Source organism: Enoplosus armatus, chromosome 23, assembly GCF_043641665.1.
Source record: "Enoplosus armatus isolate fEnoArm2 chromosome 23, fEnoArm2.hap1, whole genome shotgun sequence".
Lineage (NCBI taxonomy): Eukaryota > Metazoa > Chordata > Actinopteri > Centrarchiformes > Enoplosidae > Enoplosus > Enoplosus armatus.
This window is the reverse complement of record NC_092202.1, coordinates 11,623,991-11,649,927: the sequence shown is the minus strand read 5'-3', so window position 1 is coordinate 11,649,927 and position 25,937 is coordinate 11,623,991. Positions and strand designations below refer to the sequence as shown.

General features: G+C 41.6%; 1 protein-coding gene across 2 annotated transcripts in view; it reads left to right on the top strand.

Annotated features, from left to right (window-relative positions):
* The window catches only part of mark2b (MAP/microtubule affinity-regulating kinase 2b), a 45,604-nt gene that overhangs the window by 18,062 nt on the left and 1,605 nt on the right, over positions 1-25,937 (top strand). Inside the window, exons 4-20 of one of the 2 annotated variants that reach the window (XM_070930034.1) lie at positions 1,613-1,661; positions 1,942-2,007; positions 2,316-2,386; positions 2,862-2,918; positions 4,538-4,774; positions 5,825-5,944; positions 6,964-7,063; positions 7,244-7,356; positions 7,732-7,770; positions 8,107-8,164; positions 8,820-8,971; positions 9,961-10,055; positions 13,238-13,378; positions 18,398-18,664; positions 21,242-21,268; positions 24,909-24,944; positions 25,652-25,761. In XM_070930034.1, the coding sequence (XP_070786135.1) occupies positions 1,613-1,661; positions 1,942-2,007; positions 2,316-2,386; positions 2,862-2,918; positions 4,538-4,774; positions 5,825-5,944; positions 6,964-7,063; positions 7,244-7,356; positions 7,732-7,770; positions 8,107-8,164; positions 8,820-8,971; positions 9,961-10,055; positions 13,238-13,378; positions 18,398-18,664; positions 21,242-21,268; positions 24,909-24,944; positions 25,652-25,761 (1,738 nt within the window). Of the gene's footprint in view, positions 1-1,612; positions 1,662-1,941; positions 2,008-2,315; positions 2,387-2,861; positions 2,919-4,537; positions 4,775-5,824; positions 5,945-6,963; positions 7,064-7,243; positions 7,357-7,731; positions 7,807-8,106; positions 8,165-8,819; positions 8,972-9,960; positions 10,056-13,237; positions 13,379-18,397; positions 18,665-21,241; positions 21,269-24,908; positions 24,945-25,651; positions 25,762-25,937 lie in introns of both variants that reach the window. The other variant, XM_070930033.1, reaches the window with a different exon arrangement.

Sequence of the window (25,937 nt, the reverse complement as noted above, 5' to 3'; positions counted from 1 at the left end):
CACAGGCACAAAATTCAAACCTCAGTCCTTCTTATCTTATTTCTCAGAAGTCGTTTCCAAGTCACTCTTCCTGCCCCACGTGTCTCTCTCTTTTGCTCTTCCTCTCTTTTGCGCTCTCTCTGTCCATCTCTCTCTTTCCCTTCGTCTCTCTCTCTCTGTCTTTCTGAAGTGGTCTAGTTTTCAGAGAGAGTTTTAATTACAGGAAACAAGCTGCAATTACTTCTTTTGATCGTGGCAGGGTGGGGTCTGTCCACTTACACGCACACTCTCTAACCATGTATGCTTGCACACACACACACACCGAACACTCATGCATCCGCAGACATAAGGCATAGAATACAGACACACAGCGCACATGACAAGAAAATGTTAAGTCACTGACAGGGCCTACACATAAATCATGTGTCAAATGGTAACACTCACACGCCCTGTAAAGACGTGTGTGCACTAGGACCAGAATTGGCAGGGAACTCCTGATATTGTACTCTATTAGGTCTTAAAAGATTAAGATTTGTCTGATTATCAACATACCCAGTTTAAAGACCAAAACCGACGTCCATCTTAATACTTCCTGACTTTCATAACCTGTTGGTGGCACCAAGCCCATTCATTTCTATTGAAGATCTCAATCTCAAACTGGACAAAAATGGTTAAAAAGGCTCAGTAATTTTCTATAACAGCTGGGCACTATAGTTTTTTTCAAATGTTACTAAAATAGTTGTAACTAGGGGACTAATACAGCTGCAGATTCATACACATTTGGTGCTCTTGTGAGTATTTACAGCAGCAGGATGGTGTATGTGGGATTGAGTGAAAATTAAAAAAATGATGCAAAGTTCCAAGTTTATGGTAATGAAGGAACATGTCACCCAGTACAACAGTGTTGCTGATCGATTTGTTTTTAATAGCTTTTGGACAACAATGGTCCTCTAAGGCACAAAGGAATATGCTCTATCAAGTTTTAGCTACACAAACACTCAATACAAGTCAAAAGGATAAATTGATTGTATGAAGTTATGTTACTTAAAAAGTGCGTTGCATTACTTTAAAGGCCCTAAAAACATCCAGTAAGCCTAGCTTGACCTTATCTGCTGGCTTAGAGGAAATTATTTCCTAATGAGTGAAAAGTGTCCCTTCACGCCTTTACCATAGAAAGAGACTGGGTGGCGTTGAGCTAGACTTGGTTGTATTACTTCCTTGACTGATCATGTCAGAGTATACACACACCTAAAGGCATTGTTTGTTTTAAATCCTAAATTGTTCCAGACCTAGGATTTTAACTGGTATTGCTTGAATCTCTGCCAGTATGTCTTCACTAACCATGTTTGTTTTTCTTCTTGTAATTTGACGCACATGCTCATCAACAGGAAGTGAATATTTGTGTTTTCAGTGTCATTTTACCCCAACAAATATTGATTCTGGAATCTTTGCAATGGCACAAATAAAAAATTGCAACTCTGACAGGCACATACATTCAAAATCAATTGATATTACTTTGCACAAAAACCTGTAGAATATAAATGTAACTCAACACGACAACACACATTCATACTGAAAGCAATACCAACCAAAATCTGATAGCGTATTTGACACAGCACTTGTTTTTTCACAGCTCTTCCGGGAGGTGAGGATCATGAAGATGTTGAATCACCCCAACATAGGTGAGTCACTCTGAAACGTGAGTTTCCACTCTGTCGTCACTCACGGAGAACCAGATTTAATTGGTGTTTCAAGGTCATGTATTCAAGCCGAATCATAATAATCTTTTCTTTCTTATCTCTTTATTTATGCTGTCACTCTTGCTGCCCTGGCCATTTCTTTTTAATCTCTTATTTTCACCACTCCTCCCTTTCCCCTCTCTTTTTTGGTCCCATCTCCCTTCACTTTACTTTTCCCTCCCCGTCCACTCCACTGTCTTTGCCTTTCTCTCTCCACCTCCAGTCAAGCTCTTTGAGGTGATAGAGACAGAGAAGACTTTGTACCTGGTAATGGAGTACGCTAGTGGAGGTAAGTGCGTGTCACTGTGAAATCATTCCCCCTGAGGCTTAGCAGTCTGTATGTTAGAATCAAAAGGTTCCCAAATAAAAATGCTACTCCCCCTCTTAATGTGCAGGCTCTTCAGTATTTCTGAAATATCCTGTTTCTTTGTTTGTTTTTTTAGTATTTATGTTTTAACTTAAGTCCCTTCATCTTTAGCTCACTGTGCCCATACTGTTTTTAAAGGACATCGCTTAGTTCAATGTCCCATTGACCCAATACTCTGGCTCAGGTTCCAACACTAAATCTGTTTTCCTCCTCTTTCTCTCGTCTCCCAGGAGAGGTCTTTGATTACTTGGTGGCCCATGGCAGGATGAAGGAGAAAGAAGCCCGTGCCAAATTCAGACAGGTCTGTGTGTATGTTAGAGGAAATGCCTATTTGTGTGTAATTTTATAGATATTTGTATATATGCTGCTGTTGTTTTAAGGCCAAGGCAGAGATTAAAAGTGTATTGCCTCTGTGCAGTTCTATAACTTTGGTGTCATTGTTGAATAAGGACAGGTAGAGTGGGAGCAAATGCAGCAATTTTGAGGGTCAGGCTTGTATTGATTCAGATATAAAGTAATATTTACTTAAATCATCAATAAATGCCAAATTTATTTGTGGTTGTTCTATGAAAATAGCCTATGTCAATTGTTTAAATAGAGCTTTAAAATAATAAATAAAACATGCATTCTGTGTATTACTGTAGTAATGATTGATCCCTTGGCCTCATGATTGCATCCTGATGAAATACGAATGAAGAGATCTGTGTCTTCAATGACCTTTTCAACCTGTCCATCTTGTCGTCTTTCTCTCTCTCACTCACTTTCTCACTCTCCAGATTGTGTCAGCGGTGCAGTATTGCCATCAGAAGTGTATAGTACACAGAGACCTCAAGGTGAGAACACGCACATATTATCGAATTACATGCTCGCTCGCTCTCTCTCTCCCTCCCTCTACATTAATCTTCATAGGATTTGACTTTTTGAGATGAAATCCTGCCCCCATGAATTGGCGACCCTGAGGTTAATCACAAAGATGATATAATGTCCCTCTTCGAGGGCTAGGGCTTAAACCCCCCCACCACACACACACACACACACACACACTTCTGTTTCTATGCAGTTCTCCTATTGTGTTCCCTATTGGGTCCTTCTGTCTCTTCATTTGTTTTTCTGCCTGTCGTTGATTCACATTAGTGGGTGCCAAAAACACAACACGCACACACATGCTTCCAGGTCATTTTGGTTCATAGTATTATGCAGAGTTGTAAATCCTCTTATTGTGCCAGCAGGCAGACCTGTAGACAAGACATTATCATGATTACTATTGCAGTTACCATACAGGAACCTCTCATCTCAAAGTAGTTTTTTCCTGCACATTTTTTAATAAACACATTCAATGCTTTGACCAAGGTCATGAAACAATTTGAACACTTTTAGCAGGTAATGATGGTTGTCATTTACAGAAAAGGTAGCATGGGAAATAAGAGATTTCTTGAGGACAGACAGTTCTCATTATTGTAATGCGTAGCATCCTGCACATTATCCTAATCACTCTTGATCTGTGGGTTGTAATGTGAAATCTGGCTCACGCTTAATTCTAGTTGGTCCTGCACTGAAATAACACATTGTGATGAGCCTGCATTTCACAGCGAGACTAAAATCGCTCTGTTTGGCTCCCAAGATGAATAACCCAGTATGGCTACAAGAATGTTCTACATATGGTTTATAATGCTGTATCTACTATACTGATGGCTCTTTTTGTATAAAAAAAAAAAAAAGCAACATCAAAGAGTTTAATTTTGCTGGTTGGCCAACTTAAAGTGTTAAGCCATAGATGATCAAATCTCTCGGCAAAAAATTGAGAACCGATGTTCATTTATTTCTTAGGTCACAGCCTGGAGATGATGTCAGTGTGCACACACACAGAAGCTGCAGCTCTGAGTATTCAGAGCAAGTGAAAAGGAGAGCGCACCTGTTGCTAGGCAACCCCAACCTCCTTGCTCACTGGCTCACTTAAGGCTTAGGATACAAACACACACACAGAATAAACTGTGGCAGTTCACTTTGCCCATTGTGTGCTTCTTGTAGGCCCTAGGCCATTACCCTGAAAACCCCCTCTGTCACCCAGCAGTTTTTTCCCCAAAGAAAGGTGTTTCAGACAACTGTCTGTGAAATATATTATCTTCAAACTCATTTGCATGTCAGAGAAAGTCTTTGTTACGTTGACATTGGATGACGTGGTGGTCTATTTGTTAAATCTGTTTTTCAGTTGTACAAGCTAGCTTTAAACTTTACATAGCTTTTGGGACAGAAGTGGAAAAAGGGTTCCATATGTGGTAAATAAAATATCACATAACCGTATAACACAAAGCAAATCCTATATTTTGAGTATTTGAGTTTCATTTCTTGGCACATGTAGTATTCAGAATAAGAAATCCCAGCACATTAATAATCTTTCCTGTTGTTTCCCTCCACATCCCCTTGCTCTCTCCCATACTCTATCTGTCTGCAGGCAGAGAACCTGCTGCTGGACGCAGACATGAACATCAAGATAGCAGACTTTGGCTTCAGTAATGAGTTCACTCTGGGGAACAAGCTGGACACGTTCTGTGGCTCCCCGCCCTACGCTGCCCCGGAGCTCTTCCAGGGCAAGAAGTACGATGGGCCCGAGGTGGACGTCTGGAGCCTGGGGGTGATCCTCTACACACTGGTCAGCGGCTCGCTGCCCTTCGATGGACAGAACCTCAAGGTCAGGAAGAGGAGAGTGTGTTTGTGTGTGTGTGTGTTCATGTGCATTACATAAGCGGATTTCTGTATTCTGTGGGTGGTTGTAGTATTTGTCATGCTGGTTTCGGTTCCTTCTGCCCTCTAGAATGCAGAAACTAAACTCAAGAGAGTGTGAATGTGTAAAAGTGATTAAATGCTAACCCAAGTACTTTGTCTTCAAATGTTGTTTGGTGGAGTGATGCACCAAACAGTCGCTGAAACCTGCCACTTTGTTCAGTTTAGTGTTCAGACAAAGGATTTAATGCTTTCTCTGAACTATAGTTATTCACACCACCCATCACACTGTGCATTCAGTCAGTACCCACATGACTCACTCTGGAAGTGCAGACACATTTTGGGTGGGCGATATGACATTGAATGTGATGATATTGATATTAAGATGCCTGCAAACTGCCATCCAGGCTCATCGAGAAAGCCTTTGCACTACCTCCTGCTGTGTGGAGTTTCGTTCAACAGCTACACTACTGCTCTTACTATTGATGTAACAGATAAGAGCCTCACTGTTTTCTGATTTCACTAATTGTAATAACTTGTATTCTTTCTTTTAAATAGGTCATACTGGTGCACAGACAAAAAGAATTGCAAAGTGCACAACTAAGATAGTTTTATGTGAATGTTTCAGCACTTAAAAAGACAAATCTGCCTTTTTATGAGCCGTAACACTCGGTTTTGCAATTTGATAGATTGTTACGCAAATTCAATGCCTCATGATATGAGCTCCTTGAAAGCTTGCTGTTAACATCACAGCGTTGTTAAAACCTATCACTGCATGCATTTATCCTTCAGTGTCTCAATAAATAATAAGTGAAGTCCTTTATTATTAAACATTGTTCATAGATGTTAATTGTCAGTCATTCACTGGAAACATTTCTGGAGTCCAGTGTCCACATTCATGGGAGGTTGCTGCCCTTTAACAGAATCTAAAGATGTGAGAGAAAAGGATTGTGTGTATGTTTTGAAGGTGAATTTTTAGAGTCTGCTGTTGACTTTCTGTGCACTTGTCCATCTCCAGGAACTGAGAGAGCGCGTGCTGCGTGGCAAATACAGGATTCCTTTCTATATGTCCACAGACTGCGAGAACTTGCTGAAAAAGTTCCTCATCCTGAACCCCTCCAAAAGAGGCAGCCTTGAGGTACACTGTACTGTATTGCCACACACACACACACACACACACACACACACACACACACACACAAACACAAACACAAACACAAACATTTAATTTTCAAAAAGGAACAGATTGAGAATCCCTTATATTTATTTTATAGACCTAAACCAAAATTGTCCTAATAGTTATACCAGTCATTTGCTTAGCTAATGGTGTATGTACCACATATAGTACTATACTGTACACCTGGACTTGCTTCACCAGCTATATGTGAGTTTGTTGCTGAAGTGTAAAGTGCTTTTTAAAGGCATAGTAAATACTTGTTAGTTTGGGATTTATGAGTTACTACATTTGGCTGCACTAAAGGTAAATGGACTGTAACTAGTTTTGAATGGATGTTATTACTCAGAATGATATGAGCTCTTTTGCTGAGTAAAAGGTGTCAATTACCATTTGAGTATACCAGATCCCCATTAACATTTTGGATTAAAAACATACTCTAATTTTGGTTTGGTCTCTGCTCAACCTGCTAAATGTTATGGCAGCCCTGTAAAAATACAGAAAGAAGACTTGAGCTTCAGTGTTAGAATTCAGTCCTGTGACTGTTTCATTCACACCTACCTTAAAGTTTGTGTATGATGCGTCTACACTTCTAAGCAGCTGACGGATTGATATGGTTCAGTTTTGCTCTGTTGTGATTCCAGCCCTTTGTTAAAGGTCACGCCCCTTGTTTACTTCTTAAGGAAGATTAATTTGCATATTTAAGATACAATACACCTGCCTATGCCCTTGAGAAAAATTAAACGGATTAATTGTCAAGATTAGTTGATTAACCAGATTAATAATGTAGATGTTTAATGTGTTTAGCTAACTTCTGCATCCTTTTCACTTGTCTCTTTTCTACTCTTTATCTCTTTACCCTTTCGTCTTTCCCTGTGCTCTCTCATTCCTTAACCTTTCCTCCCTCCTCTGCTTTTTGCCCCTCTATTGTCTTTGACATTTCATGTCTCCCTGAATCTCTCTGTGTGGCTTGCTCCCAGCAGCAGATAATGAGGGACCGGTGGATGAATGTGGGCCACGAGGAGGAGGAACTCAAACCCTACATCGAACCCCAGCCAGATTATAAGGACCCCAGGAGGACAGGTGGGCATAGGAACGCACTCAGAAATGATAGATTTGTTATTTTCATTACCCCTGCACAGGCACACTTTAGTACAGATGTTCCTTTTCTCCACTCACACACAAGGATAATTTATCTTAAGGAGAATTGTGGGCCAGCAGGAAGCTCATTATTCTAATTATAAACTGGTTTTGTGTGTGCAGATATCATGCTGCAGATGGGCTTCTCTCAGGAGGAGATCCAGGACTCGCTGGTGAACCAGAAGTACAATGATGTGATGGCTGCATACCTGCTACTGGACTATAGGAACTCTGAGGTACACTGTTTCTTTCTAACACTAACACGCCTTCATTTTACACATTATCATGCCAGTTATTATTGGTTTGTCAGAGCTCCCTTAGCTGCATTTACACTGATATTACACAGTAAACTGACAAACTAAACTTGTGAGTTCATCATTATATACCAGAAAATAGAGGGCTCCACTTTCATTTTGCATTCAAGCCAACAATTTGCTGTCATCTTCGAATTTGCATATATTTAGGCTCAAAACACTTCAGTATTCTCGTAACAGTACCATGTAACCTTTCCATGCACCTTTGTGTTTGTTGCATCCACACCACAGTATCTCACACATACTCAGTACTCATCACATGTATTCAGATTTGTGTGTTGTTGTTTTTCCCCTCAGCTGGATGAAGGTGGCATCAAGCCCCGGCCAGGAAGTGATGTAAGCAACATAAACGCCCCCTCCCCGCCTCACAAGGTACAATAAGAACACATAATGTCTTCTGCTAACACATAATGAGGTCTCCCAACTCCAGCCAGTGAAGTACACTGACCTGACCACCTCTTTATTTTTTTTTTTTTTTACCAAACACTCACAGCTGCTTTTTAGGTTTTAGAATGTACCCTACATACATGTGAAGTCTTCCCCCGGATGCTTGAATTCAACAGTGTTGTAGGTTTCATGCGTGAATGGCTCTATAGATTAACAGCGTCTGTAAATGTAGCTCTTCTGTTCGCACACTTACATCCCAATGTGTGTCCATCTTGCCTCTCTAAGGTACAGCGCAGTGTGTCGTCCAACCAGAAGCCTCAGAACCGCAGAGCCACCGACCAGGGTGAGATTGGTGTGTGTCAGAGGAGAAGGGGGCAAAGATGGGGATCAGATTGGGATGTCCATTTGTCAGGGATGGAAACACAGTCCAAGGAGATCATACAAAACTATTTGTTTTAAATTAAATCATGTAATTTCAGTCCTGGTGTATGCTGGGATGGTCTTCAGTCCTGCCACACTGAAGCAGGTGGAGAAAATAATTGAATAAAAGATTCAAGGTAAAAAGGTTCCTCTTGAATCCCAAAATAGTCTTTTTGTAGTTGTTGTAAAAGAGGGGAAGAGATAGACAGAGCAGACAAAAAGGAAGAGAAACTTTGGCTAAATAACAATGGAGGGGTGATGGGTGGGGTAGATGTATGTTGAAGTAAGAGAGATGGGCTGGGTGATGTACAGATCTACATGTACTCTAGAAGGCAGAGAGAGTGGAGTGGTGGGAGGAAAAGGTTGATTTAAGTGCAGAGGGTTGGTAGAGCAGATTGAATGAAAGAAATCCGCAAAAGAAGGTGATACTGACGTCTATTAGAACTGAGTGATGACAGGAAAGTGACAAATGAGTGGCAGAGCAGAAGATGATGCAGATGGGAAGAAGGGGGGAGGAGCAGGTCGGAACACAGCAAGTGATGGCCTTTCTGATGCACTCCCTTTCTTTCTTTCTCCAGGCTCCTCCTACTCTAAGAGGGGGGGTCAAGCAGACAACCGGACTGCAGGGGAGGATTCTGGGAGGAAAGGTTCATCAGGCAGCTCCACTACCAAGGTGCCGGCCAGCCCCCTGTCCACCTCTGACCGGAAGAAGAGTGCCACGCCCTCCACCGTGAGACCAAACACCCACACTGCTTACATGGCATTTCCAACACTCTGCATTTCTCTCAAAAACACATTAAAATCTGTGCACTAGTACATCACCACCAAAGACAAACAAAAAAACACTAAAATTGTAGTGAATAAACAGCTTTGTGAGTTGATAGGAAAACAGAGCAACTCCAAAGTTAATTTTCACTTTGTCTTTGTTGCTCTGTAGTGTAAGCTAGCGTCAGCAATACTTTATCTTATGCTATGGTCCAAAGAGTAAATGCTTGTTACTAATTAAACAAATTAAAATAAATGGCCAGATAAATATGATGGCCCTCTTGCATGGTGTAAGAAGATGGAAGTGTGCATCATGTTCAAGGTTATGCTAGGTGATTTTTAGATGTATATTTTATTGTATCTGTCCTAATTTTGTTTCAACCTCTGGGTCTCCTGACAATTTCCATATGAAACCTACCAGCAAATGCTTTACAAGTGTAAAATGTAACTTTTAAGTTTTAGAAATGATAGACAAAAGTATGTGAGGGCGTTTTGTGTCAGTCTCCTAACTGAAATGGTTTCATGAATTTTGTGTAGAATGCAATATGTGAAATTTAAAGTCCCAACACACCCCTGGTTCACCTGCACTACCGTTTCAGTTTCAGTTCAGTCGCACCCTGTTAGGACAGGACAACTTTTTAGACTTTTATCATTTTTATTAGTATATGGCCTTCGGTGACATTGTGTTATTCCCACTATAGCGCCGCCCAACCTCAACCTGAGCAGATGGCTAATCTGTGAGGGTAATTGAAAACACCTGTGTGTGTAATGAAGACTGAGGTGAAAATGAAACGGTTTTGTAATTGAATGATTGTGCTGTTGATTTTGGCAAGCTGCAGAAACATTTTGTTTTTTGTTCAACATCATTCCTCCATCCTCCGTCCAATGCACTCACTGTCTTAAACTCTGTCCTCCTTTTAACATTCGTCTTATTTTCTTCGTCTCTCCCTTCAGAATAGCATCCTATCCACCGGCACTGGTCGCAGTCGGAACTCTCCTCTGACCGAGAGAGCCACACTGGGCCAGGGCATCCAGAACGGCAAAGACAGGTACAGAATGACACAGAAACACACACACACACCATGTAAAAAGAGAGATGTTTTCAAAAAGACAAGGGCAACTACATTCACACACAATCGTTATCGTTCTCGTCACTGGCAACTCAAGTAGTTGCTGTAAGGCGGCGCTCCTTCCTTGCTAACACAAAAATAATGCAAACACACTCACCATGGTTTGTGAATGAAGCAGTCCCACAGCTGTCTCAGTGACTGAATCCCAGACCTTGGCTGGTACTCTCCAGAGCTCTGCCAGCTGGCTCAGGGAGGCCCACAGCTTTCCCCCAAGGGTGGGGTGAGCCCTCTTGGACAAGGAAATCAGGCTCCCTTGGGAATTTAGGCCAAACCTCCAGTAGATTACAGATTACCCGTGATGGTCTGATGGAGGCCTGCCAGTCAGAGCAGAGGGCACTCACACCCGTGTTAACATATACACATGCAGGTGGACATATGCTGACACATGGAGACCTCATTTGTTCTTTAAAGTTTTATCCTTCTTTCTGTTCTTTTCCTTGAATACAATTTTGACTTTCCTGAACTTCTAGTTGAATCAAGAAAGTCAAACCAGGATAGACGGGTAAAGGTTTTAGCAAAACTCAAAAGGCCAAAAGGTGAATAATCTTATAGTAATGAAAAGCAGGATTTCTGGGATTTTTTGGAGAAAATAAATTGAATTTAATGTACCATTGGGTTAGGCCTTGAATCAAGATCCCCTGTTATTCATTGTTCTTTCATTGGATTGGGATGTGGAGTGTGACATTCCCTCCCCTTTCCCCTTTCTCATTTCATCCTTCCTCCAAGTAGTTCATCCTCCCAGCTCCCCTTTATTCCTGAACCACTTTAAACAAATCCAATATGGACAAAACTCCATATTGTGGACTTTCCAATCGTCCATGGCCATGAAAACACACCTTCACAAGTCGTCTGTGTCGTGGAATTTGTCAAACGGGAGTGTAAACCTCTGGTGTTGAATATACCTTGTACGCGTCCACACATACAACCATGCCCACATTACTCATGCCTAACCAGCCATATGCTTTTGTGTGCTTTTTCATAAGCATTAAACCTCAAGCCAAACCATAATCCTTACTGTGATGCAGTGTTCATTTTCATTACAGCTTTATTACTTGTTCATGTAGCAGTCTCAAATGACCCCCTTGTTCGCAACATGCTGCCCTACCTACAACTCAATGATAATGATGACATTGAATCCATGTTCAGGCTGTAAATTCTGATAAGTTTTGAGAATTCTGTCATCTTCTTTCATCTTCTAAGCACTACATGGTGACATTGTGGTCATTTGAGACAGCATTGTTTTGGGTTTTTTTTAGTACTGTGGGTCTAAGCGCCATGATAGGCTCTGCTAACTTAGTGGTTGTCATCTGCGTTGATTTTAAAGTTGCTTTATTTGATCATCATTAATGCTTTGAAGTTTTGGGCTTTTATACTTGTTATACCAAACCCCTCCTTCCCCACTTCTCCTTTTTCCATTTCTGTCCTTTTTCTAATTCCCTTCTTTTGGTGTTATTTTATCTGCATCTGAGCTTTTGTCCCTCTGGATCTTAAGTCACTCACATTTTCTTGGCACCTCCTTTCTTTTCCTCTTTCCAGCTTCCATTTTTTCCTTCTTGTCTTTATATTAATCTTTCTTCTCTTTCTTTTTGTCCCCCCTCTCTCTAAGGAGATTAGGAAGACTTGTGATGGAATATTAACTCTTAGTGGCACTATATGGTCCCTGTACTTGCCTCTTAATAGGCTTACACATACACAGAAATACACACTGAGGCTGTACACACACACAAACTCATTGACACACACACAAGCTTAAACATACATGTCACACATGCTCAAACTCTTGCCACACACTGGGCTGTCCAGTGAATGCAGTTATTTTTTTCATCACTAGCAGTACTAATCCCTGTCAGAAAGAGTGTGTTTCTCTCAGCTCTTTGTTTTCTGTGTAATTAGAAGCTGTTTGGTTGACCTCTACAAATGTCCCTCTCTCTCTCTCATTGCTCATTCCTCTGGTCTCTCTTCAGCTATCTCTCTCCGCCTCTATCTCTCTGTGGTACCACTCTCCCCTGTCTCTTACTGTGTTTGTTTCAGTGCGTGGAGAAAGTCAAGTTAGAGCTGTCAGTAATGTGCAGAGCTCTGTAGCCTGTAGCAACCTTGTTGATTAACAGAGGGTTCAGGAAATAGCCATTGTTGTTTTGCTTAGCAAGTAATTCAATAAAACATGGAAGAAACTCACCTGTCCATTATTATCTGGAAAAAGAGCAAAAGCTAATTGGGTTGCAACTAACAATTATTTTTATTATTAATTAATCTGCAGATAATTTTCTTGGATCATTTATAAACATTTAGTTTATGAAATGTCTGAAAATACAGAAAAATGTAGGGGATTTGTAGGAAAGATGTGGTGGAGTTCATTTTACTTACTACCCAACCACCTCCAGGCTGTGTTGATCATATATTTTTATGTAGACCAGTGAAATACTGGGCTGTATTCAAGTGGTGATTTGCTGAGTTTTGTTGCTTTGCACATTTCTGTAAAATTAGTAACCTGACTTTGTCCACATAATTTGTCTTGAGTGTGTTTTCAGTCTTCCCAGCCAGTAGAAAAGTGTGTGTTTTAAAGTTGGTCTTTTGTGCTCTGTCTTTTGTGCCAAGTAGATGTTACATGAAAAGATGAAGGCACAAGAACACAGACAGCCTTTGATTGTGGTTTATTGCTTTTTGTTAAACCATGATAAAGCAAAGCTAGCAGCGAAAAAGACCAACTTTTCTTCGTTGTTCAAGTTGTTCTGTGTGTTTTCTGTCTCTTTTTGTCTCTACTTCCTCTGTTCTTCCACGTGTGTTTCTGTTCTCTGTGCTCTTCTCTTGCTCCTTCCTTCCTCTCCCCCTCCCTCCCCTTAATGTGTTTGATAAGTGCTGCTTCTAACCATGCTCCACCTCACCTCCCCGTCCACCCACACACAAACCCCGCCCGGTCTGCGTGTGACTGTGTGTATGCGTCATGCTCGTATGTATGTTTGATTGTATGACTTTTTGGTGCGTTTGTCCTGTGTCGGTCACGTTTGTGGGTGTGCCTGCGTGTGTGTGTGTGTGTGTGTGTGTGTGTGTGTGTGTGCGTGCGTTGGGCGGGGCACTCCTCCTGTCCCTCCACCTCCTCCCAGCCTAAACACTCCGGGCTCCCGTGCCTCCACTGCCTCGGCTGCTGCCGTCCTCTCCTCCTCCTCCTCGCGTCCCCGCCACCACAAGTCCCTGTCCTCCTCCAATCATCCATGCCCCTCTGACCTGCACGCACCACGGCACAGGCAAGTCTCACACACTCACACACACACACCCTCAGCCCCTTTCAGCACATACCACTTTCCTCCGCACAGATCATCATCCTTCCCACAAGAACTCAATGGACAAAAAGGATAAAGTGATTTGCTTTCTCTGAAACCTTCCACCACTGCTAGATTAAAGGGACAGCGCCAACTTTATTTTGGGAAAAAAACAAGTCTAACTTTGATTACCTTTTATTCACACAGTAACAAATCCTGGCACACAACAGTGACCTGGTTGCCAATATTCCCCCTAAATTTGTGAAATGAGTCAAAGAGGTGGATTTTCCTCCCCAAAGATTTGGTGTTTTATTCAACACACACTGCTCTGCTTGCCAACAGCCACCTCACATGAGCAAAAATAATACAGATAACAGTTTCTGTATCTCATTTATTCTAAAATATTTTTTAGCTTTTGATTTAAAATCATCTTTTAATCAACTAAAATAACAGTACTTAATATGAACATTAAGTAAGATGAAGTTAAGAGGTCGGACCTTTTGAAAAGTATACACTTCTATTCCTCCTTCCAGTTTTAGAAATATATGCAGTTTAAATCTACTGTAAAACTCCTTAGTGATTATACTTTTTTCCCTCATAGCAAGCCAGAGCCAGGAAGTAAAGTTAGCATTAGTGTAGCAGCAAAGAGAGACTACATGACACTACCTAACCTGAAGGCAAGAAGTAGTTTGTTGAGTCCCTCATTGCTGTTCTTGAGTGTGCGTATATGTGTGTGTGTGTGTGTGTGTGTGTGTGTGTGTGTGTATATATACCACTATAACATCACCGTAGGGAGATGCCCAACTACCATAGACTCGTCAGTTACTTAGCAACAGCCAGGAAGTAGGTTGTGGAGCTCAGAAAGCTGTTCAAGCTAAACTCAGTGTAGAGATGTTGACACATCTTGTCTTTGGCCAAACAGTCACTCTCCAACCTCACATCACCCAGTGGACCATAACTGAACAATCGGAACTTGAGAACGATGATGATGATGATGATGAGCAGGTTTTTCACTGTACACATTCAGAGAAGAGACATTTATGGACCAACAGGGATTATGTTTCCACACACAGAGGTCTCAATAGCTAGTGTGCAGGCCACCCCTTTATATAAGCTTGATAATGAGCTATGTTGTTTATCTGCCTTCTTGGTCAAAGGAATAGAATAAGTAACACGAGATGGCACCTTTAATATTATTTTATTATCAAAGCAAAGAAATATTCCCTTTTGGCTTCTAACCCATAGGGCTGTCAGGGGTAAATTGTAAACAGACTTGATTTGTTAACTGTAGCTTACAAGCCAAGGGACAGACATTGTAATATTAGCAGTGTTATTGAAGGAAAATAACCACATTATTCAGGATCTAAAATAGTAATAATAATGTTGACATTTGCAGCTAAGTTTCCAAGCTGGACAGAATTCTACAGCTGATTGGCTAACTAGCTATCTAGCTTGCAAAATGGAGTCTGTGTCAAAGGTTGCTGTCCGAATGTTGGACAGTCACCATCACGCTGATAAAGAAAAAAATGGCCGTTACTACTTTATGCAAATAAGAGCTTAAGATGAAATGTTTTTTTATGACAGCATGCAAAGATGAAAAAGTGGTATTGAAGGAAAAGAACCACATTATTCAGCATCTAAAATGACCAATGAAGACATTTACCAGAATATGGAGTTTGTTTTTGTTTGGGTACATACATACATATACACGCCATTCCAAAGATCCAAAGTGCCACAAAACTTCAGTTTATATCATCAGATTTTCTGAGCTAATTGTCCTTTTTAATAACTATTGATGAATAAACTTGCCTCTCTGAGCTTCACTCACCTGCATAGTGTACCTGTGCTGGTAGGCTGTGCAGGTAAGTGGTTAAAAAAAGTGCAAGTGCTCGGGGGAGAACCAGACCAAATACAGATGTGTAATAGTTTTATTGATGCATGTTTCTGTGATAATATATCTGTATAATCTGTTGCATGTATAGATATTTTAATATTGACATGCTGTGTTTGTCGACAAAAGGATTTTCCCTGGCTTGTACAAGTGAGTTTCAGTCCTGTGTAAAGACAGGTCTCAATCTGCTACATAAACCCACATCAGTTATGAAGTTGCCTGGGAAAACTCCGTCTTCGTCTATTAAGCATTAACTATACTGTGACATGTCTCGTTGAATGAACTGTAACGACCCAGGTAATGACCTGACTGTGTCTTGTTGGTCATCTGTGTGTGTGTGTGTGTGTGTGTGTGTGTGTGTGTGTGTGTGTGTGTGTGTGTGTGTGTGTGTGTGTGTGTGCTGTCTTTGCTTGGTTTGTGCATGTTGCTTTCTTGTCTAGCTGGCCCGTCCACTGTGTCTGTTTCAAGGGCTTCTTTGATATTTTGATATTTTGTCCTCTTTTCCCCCTGCCAGCCACGTGTCACAATACAGGCTGAAAGGCCTTCCAATATGTTCCTCAGCTACCTTAAATACTGTCTGAGACTGAACTGATATGCCATTTGCGCAGGCAGAGACCCCCACCCTTTTTGTGACAGTTGTCTAGTGGAGGAAAAAAAAAAAGCTCCCTCAAATGTCAGGCTGAAATTCCAGCAGAGCAAATGTCAAGGTGGCCCTCTGGCTGTTTGTGGTTTTGTCTGCTCTATGTTGAAGTCTTGTTCTGTTGCATGCGTCGTTCAGCAGTGAGCTTGGGCTGTTCAGAACCTGGTTGGGGACGCTGGAGAGAAGGTACTGCTCCAACACATAGACTGTACACTGAGTGAGGAATAGGCACCTTTTCTCAGAACATAGTCTGTGCCCTGAAGTCCCATCCATTCCTGTTTTATCCAGCTGTCCCAAATTACCCTTCTGGAAAAAAAAAACCTTTCAAATATCATTCTCATCAATTACATAACTTTAAGCAACCGGCTTACTGCATGAGTATTCATGTGTTGTAATGAAGCAAGCTGCACATACGCAGCTCCACATTTGTATAAAGTAGAGGTGCAGTCTACTATACGCAAATGAAGTATGCCTAGGATGAAAATCATCCAGCTGCACCATGAAGAAACATCAACCTGCATCCACTGCATGCCTATAATGCGCCTTCTTTAGATACTTACTGTCCATCACTACTCTTTTCCTTTAAATCTTAATGAAGCTATAATGTAGTCCTTCCCAATCAACAGTCATCTTCATGTCACACTGGTCCCCACTAATCTGCCTGATCCAGTCTTTCTTTCCTTGCATCTGTATTCGTCGAAGAGATTTTGTGTTTGTGTGTTTAGGTGTATTTTGTCCTCAGTGCGCAACTTGAACATCAAATCAAAGGGTGTGTTTAAGCTGTTCATCTCACAGCTGGACTGTTAAACTAGACTGAAAAGCCTCTTGATTTTTCTTTGTGGAGTGTTGAGTGTATTAGGGGTCTGCATGGGACTGTATTTTTCTTTTTTTTTTTTCAATCCCTCACTCGAGATTATTTTTTACCTTTACCACTTGCTCCAGCAGATGCGCCATTCAACTCAACTTCCAGCTGCTCTCGAAGTTATTCTGGTCATTCTTGCATGCAACATTGTTCTTATTGAAATATGTCTGCCCTATGCCACAGGAAAAACCACACATGTACTAATAATTGATTATACAGATATTCAGCTACCCATCTTTAAAAGATAAAAATAAGCCTCATGATAAGCATTTAATAGTAAAAATAAAAAAGCTATAGCTTGAAGCAGTGGGAACTACAAGATTACGGATTGTGTCCCTCGGTTGTTTTCCAATAGCAACAGATGCAACCAAGATGCTGTGATGTTAGACTAGAAATTGACAGTGATAGTATAGCATGTTTCTTTACAGAGTTGTAAGTGGTAACAAAGCTTCTGTAACCAACTAAATGTCTAGTCTAAAAAAGAGAGTGTGAAATTGAATTGGGATGGTGAGGGATACAAGGGGGAGGGCCATAACTTTTTGGTTGGGATGACGATGTTGACCACCCGCATAAGAGTGACCTGATCCTGCACCTGCAGCATTTGTGTTGTGTGGTATCCCAGTCCCATTGCAGCCCTCTATAGTGGATTGTCCATTTGTATTAAGTTCTCTATTTATTCCACTTTCTGTATTTATTACACTCCTTCCCTTTTCTGATCTGTGTGTGCTTTGTGTTTGTGCTTTTGCCATTTCTGTTTGTTGTGTTTGCCGTCTGCCGCAGATGTACTGAATAGTTACAATGTGCAAGTGTTTGTATGTCTTTGTCTTTGTGTGTGTGTGTGTGTCTGTGTGTGTGTGTCTGTGTGTGTGTCTGTGTCTGTGTCTGTGTGTGTGTGTGTGTGTGTGTGTGTGTGTGTGTGTGTGTGTGTGTGTGTGTGTGTGTGTGTGTGTGTGTGTGTGTGTGTGTGTGAGAGAGAGAGAGATCTGGAGGCTTGTGATGCTTTGCCCTACGGACGAGGCAAAGAGGATTAACTGTGTGTGTGTGTGTGTGTGTGTGTCACTGACCTGATGTGGCCCTAAATATTGACTTGGCTGACTTTAGGGATTATTTGAAACATCAGGGCGAGCAGACGTTTATCAGACATAGATACTTGTATGACCTTACACTGAGGTAAGTAGCACATCAGAAGGAAGTGATTAGTGTTTGTCTAACTCTGTGTTCCTCTTCCACACCCCTCCTCTCCACCCTCTCTTTTTATACCTTCTTGTTTTTCTACTTCTCTCCTCCTGCATCACACCTTACTTTGTTCATCTACCTCTTTTCTCCTATCTCTTCTCTTTCCATCCTCCCCACCCTTCCTATTTCTTTATTTCCTGCTTTCTCTTCTCTCTTCCTGTCTTATCTCCGTCACCCTGAATTGTTCTTTTGCACCTCCTCTTCTCTGCCTCTTCTTTCATCACACCTACCAACCTCTTATCTCTCTCCAATCTTTTCACGCCTCTTTCTTCTTCTCCACATCCTCCTCTCTGCTCTTCTACACCCTCCCCTCCTCTGTATCACCTATACTTCACCATCCCTTCCCACCTCTTTCTTCCTACCCCTCCTCTGTAGTGCCCCAACTCAGCGGGCGCCCGGTGCCTCCCCATCTGCCCACAACATCAGCAGCGCTGCCGTGTCAGACCGTCCCAATTTCTCCCGAGGAGTGGGCGTCCGCAGCACATTCCACGCAGGCCAGCAGCGGGGTGCTCGGGACCAGCAGGGCTCCGCCTACCCCGGTGGGCCCGCGTCCCCATCACTGTCGCATGGCAACAGCCAGGCCCGGAGGACACACGGCGCTACAGGGATTTTCAGCAAGTTCACATCCAAGTTTGTACGCAGGTGAGTGTCGGAAAAGAGAGGCAGGAGCATGGGGAAAAGGGATGGGTGAATAGTTAAGAGTATACTTGGAGAGAGCAGAGAAAGGAAGCAGCAAGATAGAAAGGACGGGACAGGGTAAGGGTTAGTGGCAGAAGAAGAAACTTGGTAGCTTATAAATGCAAAGCAGTCGTCGTAGCAGCTGGTCTACTTATTATCCAGCTACTTTGCAGCACAAGTACAGTTTAAAGCTTTTTCTGAGCATTGAGGTTTCAGCTTTGAACAGAAAATGACTAGGTTTACGTGAAAGTCATTTCATGTGCTCATTTCCTCTAAGGAACAACGCACTGCAAGTCCATGTCATCACTGGATTTTCTGAGTACTTCTTTAAAGGGGCTGGTCTCATCTCATCCCTATCTGTAAACTTGTGCTGATCTGTAACTCTGCTGAGAGTAGAGAGGGAGAGGAAGGGAACAGCTGTGTCTTCTCTATAATTTTGTTTGGAGCAGTGGTGACTGGGGAGTAATTTTGGTTTTGGTTCCACGTCTGGCCCAGTTTTCATCTCAGTCCTCTAGTGCAGGTTGCAGCTCTAAAACTGCTCTCATGGGTACCTAGCTGTAATGAAAGCTAAACTAGTTTTATTTATACTTTTTTAATTTTCTCTGGAAGTGGAGTCTGGACTTCAGTTTTCTAACTTTGATCCAACTCTGCTGTGTAAATACAGGGAGGTGAAGACTGTACATTGTGGTTATAAAAGTGGAAGGGAAGGATGGGAGGGAAAAGGCTGACTAATATAGTATCTACGAACTCTTTGGCTACTGTGTCTTGTGACAACTAGACTGATGTGTAATATATAGTTTTATTTCATTCATCATTTCATAGAGAATAATAGTTTAAACAGCTGGATGCTGTAGTTTTTAGTAAACATTACTCTAACACGGGTAAATAGGGCATTTGCTGGGAACTATTTTTAGCTGTGGAGTAATGTATATTGGGAGCACTATTTACAACAGCACGACGGTGTATGTACCCATGTTCATCATAATGGAGGAGCATGTTACCCAGAGCAACTGTGTGGCTCATTGATGTGTTTGCTAATATTTATTTTTTTTTTTTTTTACAACAATGGAGCTCTATGGCACAGAGCAATAACATATATCAGGCTTTGGCTACACAGACATTACTTGAGACGAGAAGAGGAGCACTGATGCGGACTGGCAGGTTATAATCAGAGGCCGCTATCAGAATAGAAGATGTGGAGGAGACAGGAAGCTAGGGTTTAAAGGTGGCAGGAAGGAACGAGACTGAAAGAGGAAGGTCCAAGTGAGCATTGAAAGAATGAAAAGCTGAGAGAGCAGGTGAGGTTGAGATTTTCGTCACCGCTCCCGTGTCACCAAGCAGACCTGGAGGTTCAGAAGGAGAAGGCAGTAAGAGAAAAGAGAGAATGAGTTGAGAGGGTTGTGTTTTTGTTAGCTTAAAAAAAGACAGAAATTGAGAATGATCAAGTATCGTGTGTGTCTGTGTGTCTGTGTGTCTGTGTGTCTGTGTGTCTGTGTGTCTGTGTGTCTGTGTGTGTGTGTGTGTGTAAGAGGCGGAGGTACAGGCACAGCCACTCTCTAGGCCTCCTACTCAGAGATACTGTAGCTCCGTGGCGACAGTATCCATGGTTACACCGGAGATATCACTTTTCCCTCAACTATAAATACCGCTAGTGGGGACACCTTGACACACATGCATGCACACTCACACACAACTTGGCGTGCTGGTAGGAAGTAGAGTTGGTGGAGACAGAGAGATTGTGTTGCATTTGTACAGTTTGACCACACACACACACACACACACACACACACTGAAGCTGTGTGTTTTATTAACATATCATATAACCTCAGCACTGCACTTTCCTGCTTGGTCTGCAGAGTGACGTTTCTCCGTCCTTCAAACACATCGTGTGTGTGTGTGTGTGTGTGTGAAGCAGATTAAGTTTCTCAATGTGTGTTAAAGATTAAGTTGTTTCTTAACCTGTGCTTTTTCATTTGAAATGTGTCTTTGTGTGTGTATAGGAGGTGTTTTCCTCTCCTTTTTTTAAATTCTTTTATCACGTTTGAACTTTTCACCTCACAAACACTTTTTTTCAGGATCACCCAGGACTGCTCTGTATGTGAACAAGCGCTTCATTTCATGTTGGGGGAGGGGGGGGGGGCGGCTGTGTTCAAACAGGGTCTCTTAATGGAATTTTCCCCACTGAGCTCATTAAATCCATCTAAGGTGCTCTGGTGTGCATTTAATAATGCCTGTTCACACATTCACACACCAATAATTCCCACATTTAAACACGTTCAGATTGAAAGTGAGCGGCGGCCGGTGACACTGATTTTCTTTTTTTTGTTGTTTATTTTTGGTTATTTAATGTTGGTTGTGCTTGCTGCTTCAATCCCAAGTGAGCTTGGTTTAATGTTGGACTTCATTTTTTTTCTGACAATTTGCTTGAAAGTTTTGCTACTCAAAGGGCAGCTTGTCTTTTACAGGAAAGTTATAAAACTATACGTTTTTATACATACGTTTGTTTCTCTTTCTTTCTTTATCCCTCTTTTGTTTTTGTAGAAATCTCTCGTTCAGGTTTCCGAGAAGGTAGGCAACATCCCCAACGTTAAATATATAACCCCTTGATATATATACATATATTCTCTTCTTCATATATATTTTACATATATATATATTTATATTTCCTCCCCTTTTGGTGTTTCGTGCAGCTTTTTGTTGAAATCTTCCTTTGTGCCTTGAGCCTTATCTTTTCTCCTCCTTTTTTTTCTGTGGTTGGCCCCTTTTTTGAGCCTTCTGGGTTTGAGTGCCGAGTTTTGGCCCATTTTTATTTATCTCTTTTTTTGTTTTTTTACTAACTTCCCCCCTCACCCAGCCACCCACTCACTTAACTCACTCACTCCATCGTCATGCTGCACAATAACACCTCACACCTCTTCCTCTTCGTCCCTCCCACCCACCTCATCCTCATCCCCTCTTTTTCCATTTGTTTATCAGGTAGAGTGTGTGTGTGAGCTCGTATCCCTCTGTAGCGTCCCAGATTTAGGTCAAGTCTTAATGGTGCAATAGATCAAACTACGCCCTTCCCACTCTTAACCCTCTCCCTTTCTTAGCTTCAGATGCAGGTAATGTTGTCATTCCTTTGAGCTTAATGGAGATCTTCCTCTCCAAATCTTAAAAACAGGTGAGGTAATAGTATAAAATGTCATTCCAGAGACAGAGCCCTGTACTAATTTCCTAATTTCCATAAGCATATGAGATGGAGAAGAAACACAGAGATAGGATAAGGTGTTCTGAGCAGGTGTTTTCATTTTAGTCTGGGACAACAGGATTGTTAAATGTTGCTAACCATTACCCAAGCTAATGCGCCACCTAGCATCTCACCTCTCTGCTTTCATCAGCTTGGTTACTCGAATCAAATTTTCATTTGCCATAGAGACTGGAGTCGTGTTTTTAGTTTTTGCTGTAAGTTTCTGATGATCCCACAGGGGGAAGTCATTTGTAATAAGTCCCTGGCTGTAGTTGTGGACGGGAGGTAGAGAGGAGGAGAGGACCCAGGAGGGACGGGGCTGCAGTGTTTCTCAGGCTGCACTCTTTTCTGGAGGCTGCACTCATTTCCTTTCTTTCATTGCTCTGTTCTCACTCTGGCACTTACTCTCTAACAGCAGCAGCAACAGAACTGGATGGCTTTGACCCACTGTGGCTGGAAAAGACCTTTTTTATGCTGTGGACACACACACACACACACAGATGACATCTCTTGCACATATATGCATATTTGCACCAACACACCCAAACATTTACATAAAGACACACTTTTATCCATGCTCATGTAGATATTGACACTATATGTAGATGTTAAATGCACGTTGACGCATTTTACATGTATATATGTACATGCTGAACACACCAGATTTCACAACCACATTTGTCTCACACACTTGCTTTTGAGTGTGTTGGCTGGTTTTTAACAGCAGGTAGAGCAATTTTCCTTTAATCTGGACCATTGCTCCACCTGGTGGTTAGAAGTTGGAATACTATTTTGTTATTAGTGACATGATGAACAATAAGTAGAAATGCCTTTGGGCCATTTAAGGATTCTCATAAATCATGAAATATAAGAGGGAGAAACAATTAATCTGCCTGGATAAATATGGGGCACATTGGTTATGTTTATGAGTATATGTATAGATTGTAGTAGTTATATATGTATGTACAGTGCATTCTATGTGGACAGTGACAGTTCTCAATAACCAGACAAGTGAGATAAATTTGGCTTCCAGTAATCATCTTATCAGTCCTTTTTTTCTCTTGATGTGACAGTGCCCCTCCTGGGAGTCATTTTGCATCCCTTCATATTTAGCTTAATCATACAGAGCATGCAAAATGGAACAAATTGCTTAATTTTACATTGTCCACCAATTTACCTCTATTATTTAAGAAATCCTGTTTTTCCACTCCTCCCACTTGTCATTTCCCATGTGCTGTATACTTGATCATGTTTCTGTTGCAGGACGTGTTTCACATGATGTTTTTAGTTTTGTTTTTTTCTTTTAATGGGGTAAAAAAAAAACAAGAATGCTATCTGTTCCCAGAACGGAATGAATTTAAGACTTTAAGAATTATTTGTCATGTGTGCGTCTCTTTCCTGCCATTGTCTGCATGTGTATTGCTGTTGTCTGTCTTTGTGTTTCTTTGTTGTTTGCTTTTCTCTATTCAGTTTGTCTTGTCTGCTGGTATGAGAGAGAATATTTGTGTGTGTGTGTATGTTACACATGTGTTAGCTGTAGTTACAGCATTGTCGGGGATTATGTATGTGTGTGTGTTTTTAAACAACTTGTGTGTAGGTCCAGTGTTACTAATATAGGTTTCAATGCAGTGCTGGGATCATTAATGCTCCTAACCTCTTTAGCCGCACGAATCGCGCTCACTATGCCAACCATTCTGTTCCAAACCATTCCATCCTGGTCCAAAACGTTCCATCCTGGTCCAAAACGTTCCATTTCACCTTTTGATCATAACATTCCATTTTGGGACAATCCATTCCATTCCGTTCTAAATGGTTCCATTTTACATTTTGTTCCCAACTTTCCATTTTGTTGGAATCCATTCCATTACACGCCATCCCATTCTATTCCAACATGATGTACTCAAGTTCTGATCTAAAATGAACCATGACATTTTGAGTTACTAGTTTTTGTCCAAACTTTCCGTTTAATTTGGACCAACTCATTTTGTAAATAGACCAGACCAGTTCCATTTCTATTCAGGTCATTCTATCCCATCCTTCACCTTTTTCTGATCCATTCTGCAGCTGGTTGCACCAGATTTTTATAAGTTCCAACTTAGCTTAGATACAACTGTTTACTAGGTGGAGTTTTATGAATCATTAAATTAAAATGGGTTGCACCTCACAAATGAGGTCTTAAGTGGAGATTAGTTGTCACAAAATATTTATACATATTAACTGGCAGATGTAACTGTTGTTGCTAACTGAACGAACTGACAAAGCTAATGCTAGCTTGCTAATATAGGACTGACAATGTTAGACCAAATGATCAAAGAATGTCAGTTAGGTTAGCATAATCAGATATTCCGCTCTCCCGTTAAACCACACAAATACTAATAACATGTTTCTTTTTGCACACATTTTCACTCAGTTGGTAGTAACATTGTTTTCCTCCTTTAAACTGTTATAGTTGGAAGTTATGTTACAACTTGTGGTGCTACAGTGACGTCCTGTTCACACAAGTGATTACTTGAAGACATTTCTTATGTTTTAATGATGCAACCCAATTTAGTAAATCAAAAAAACGGTGAAACTAGTTGTAACTGGTAGTTACTTAGAACATAGAAGGACATTACACTTAAAATAAACTTAATGGATTTATGAATAGGTGATGCAACGCAATCCTTTCTCACTCATCTTTTCAACCCATTGAACACTCAGGACGTCTCCTCAGTGGGGAGCTGTGGTAAAGTGGTTACTCAGAGTGGACTGGCATTGGGGCCTGTATTGTGGGCTATGAAGTCCTCGGGTGGCTCTGGACTTTGGAGTGGAAATAAGACATTTGGCATCGATGCTCGATGTGGTTGGATTGGAACATTCAGGCAGGCATGGCGAGCAGTGCAACTGTGTTAAACCAGCTGATTTACTATCTGTGTAAGAGTCCAATTGTTGCCCCTAGCCCTCAAAAAGACTAAACTTGTGTTGATTTTTCTCGAGGAGTCCGTATGAGGGAGAGGGTCGGGATGAGGGGAGCAGGTGAGATACAGAACAGCCCGAAAAAAAACGAAAAACCCTACAAAACCCCCAGACTCTACCAAAACCGCCTGCCAATCAGTAGTCTGGAGCCAATCAGTAGATGATCTCTGAGCTTGTTGTGAATGGCTGGGAGAGGGGGGGCTCGATCTGGGATGTAATTGGTTGGTGATGGTGATAGCAGCTTAACCAATCGGGAAGGGGAGATTAGAAGTGAATGGTAGCATCCCAGAGAGTGAGAATGCTGGTGTGGAGGTTGACCTGCATGTGTGTGTGGGGGGGGGGGGGTGGAATCCGAATCGAAGTACCCAAATGTGTGTTTGTGTGCAAGCAGAGTTGAAATTCACTGTAACACACACCGATATAAATCCACACACATTCTAGTAACCTGAGAGATGTGTACACACAAACACACACAGGGGTACTTAAGGAAATTTTGCTTTTTGTCTTCATTTCCACGACCTCATCATCTCTCTCTTCCTCTCAACCACTCCTCCATTTCTCCCTCCTCCTTCCCTCCTTTTTTGTCTCTACTTTTAAAATAATTCTCTCGATTCTCACTTTTCTTCTTCTCTCTTTGCTTATCTCGTCCTCCCCTTTCCTGTATTCATCTTCCCTCTCCTGTTCCCTCATCTCTTTATCTGTCCGTTCTTTCTCCTCGTCTTCCCCCACCTCTCTCCTTCTCTTCCGCCCTCCCATCCCTCACTCAGGTCAATGCTGAGCAGCACAGTGGACAAGTCGGAGAAGACGTCTGGTGGTGTTCTCTCCTCCTCTTCTAACAACGATGAGAACAACTCCTCACCAGGATCTGGTAACACTGGTATGTTGGCTTTTATTACTATTTTCTAATTTTCTCAATAGTAGCATAAACAGACCAGTCACTGGAGGTGTTTTGACAACACACTCGATGATGTCCTCCCCATCTTACATTATGACAACAGAGTGTCCCCAGTATTCCACCTCAAAACCAAACATCTTGCCATGTTGCTGCTGTGG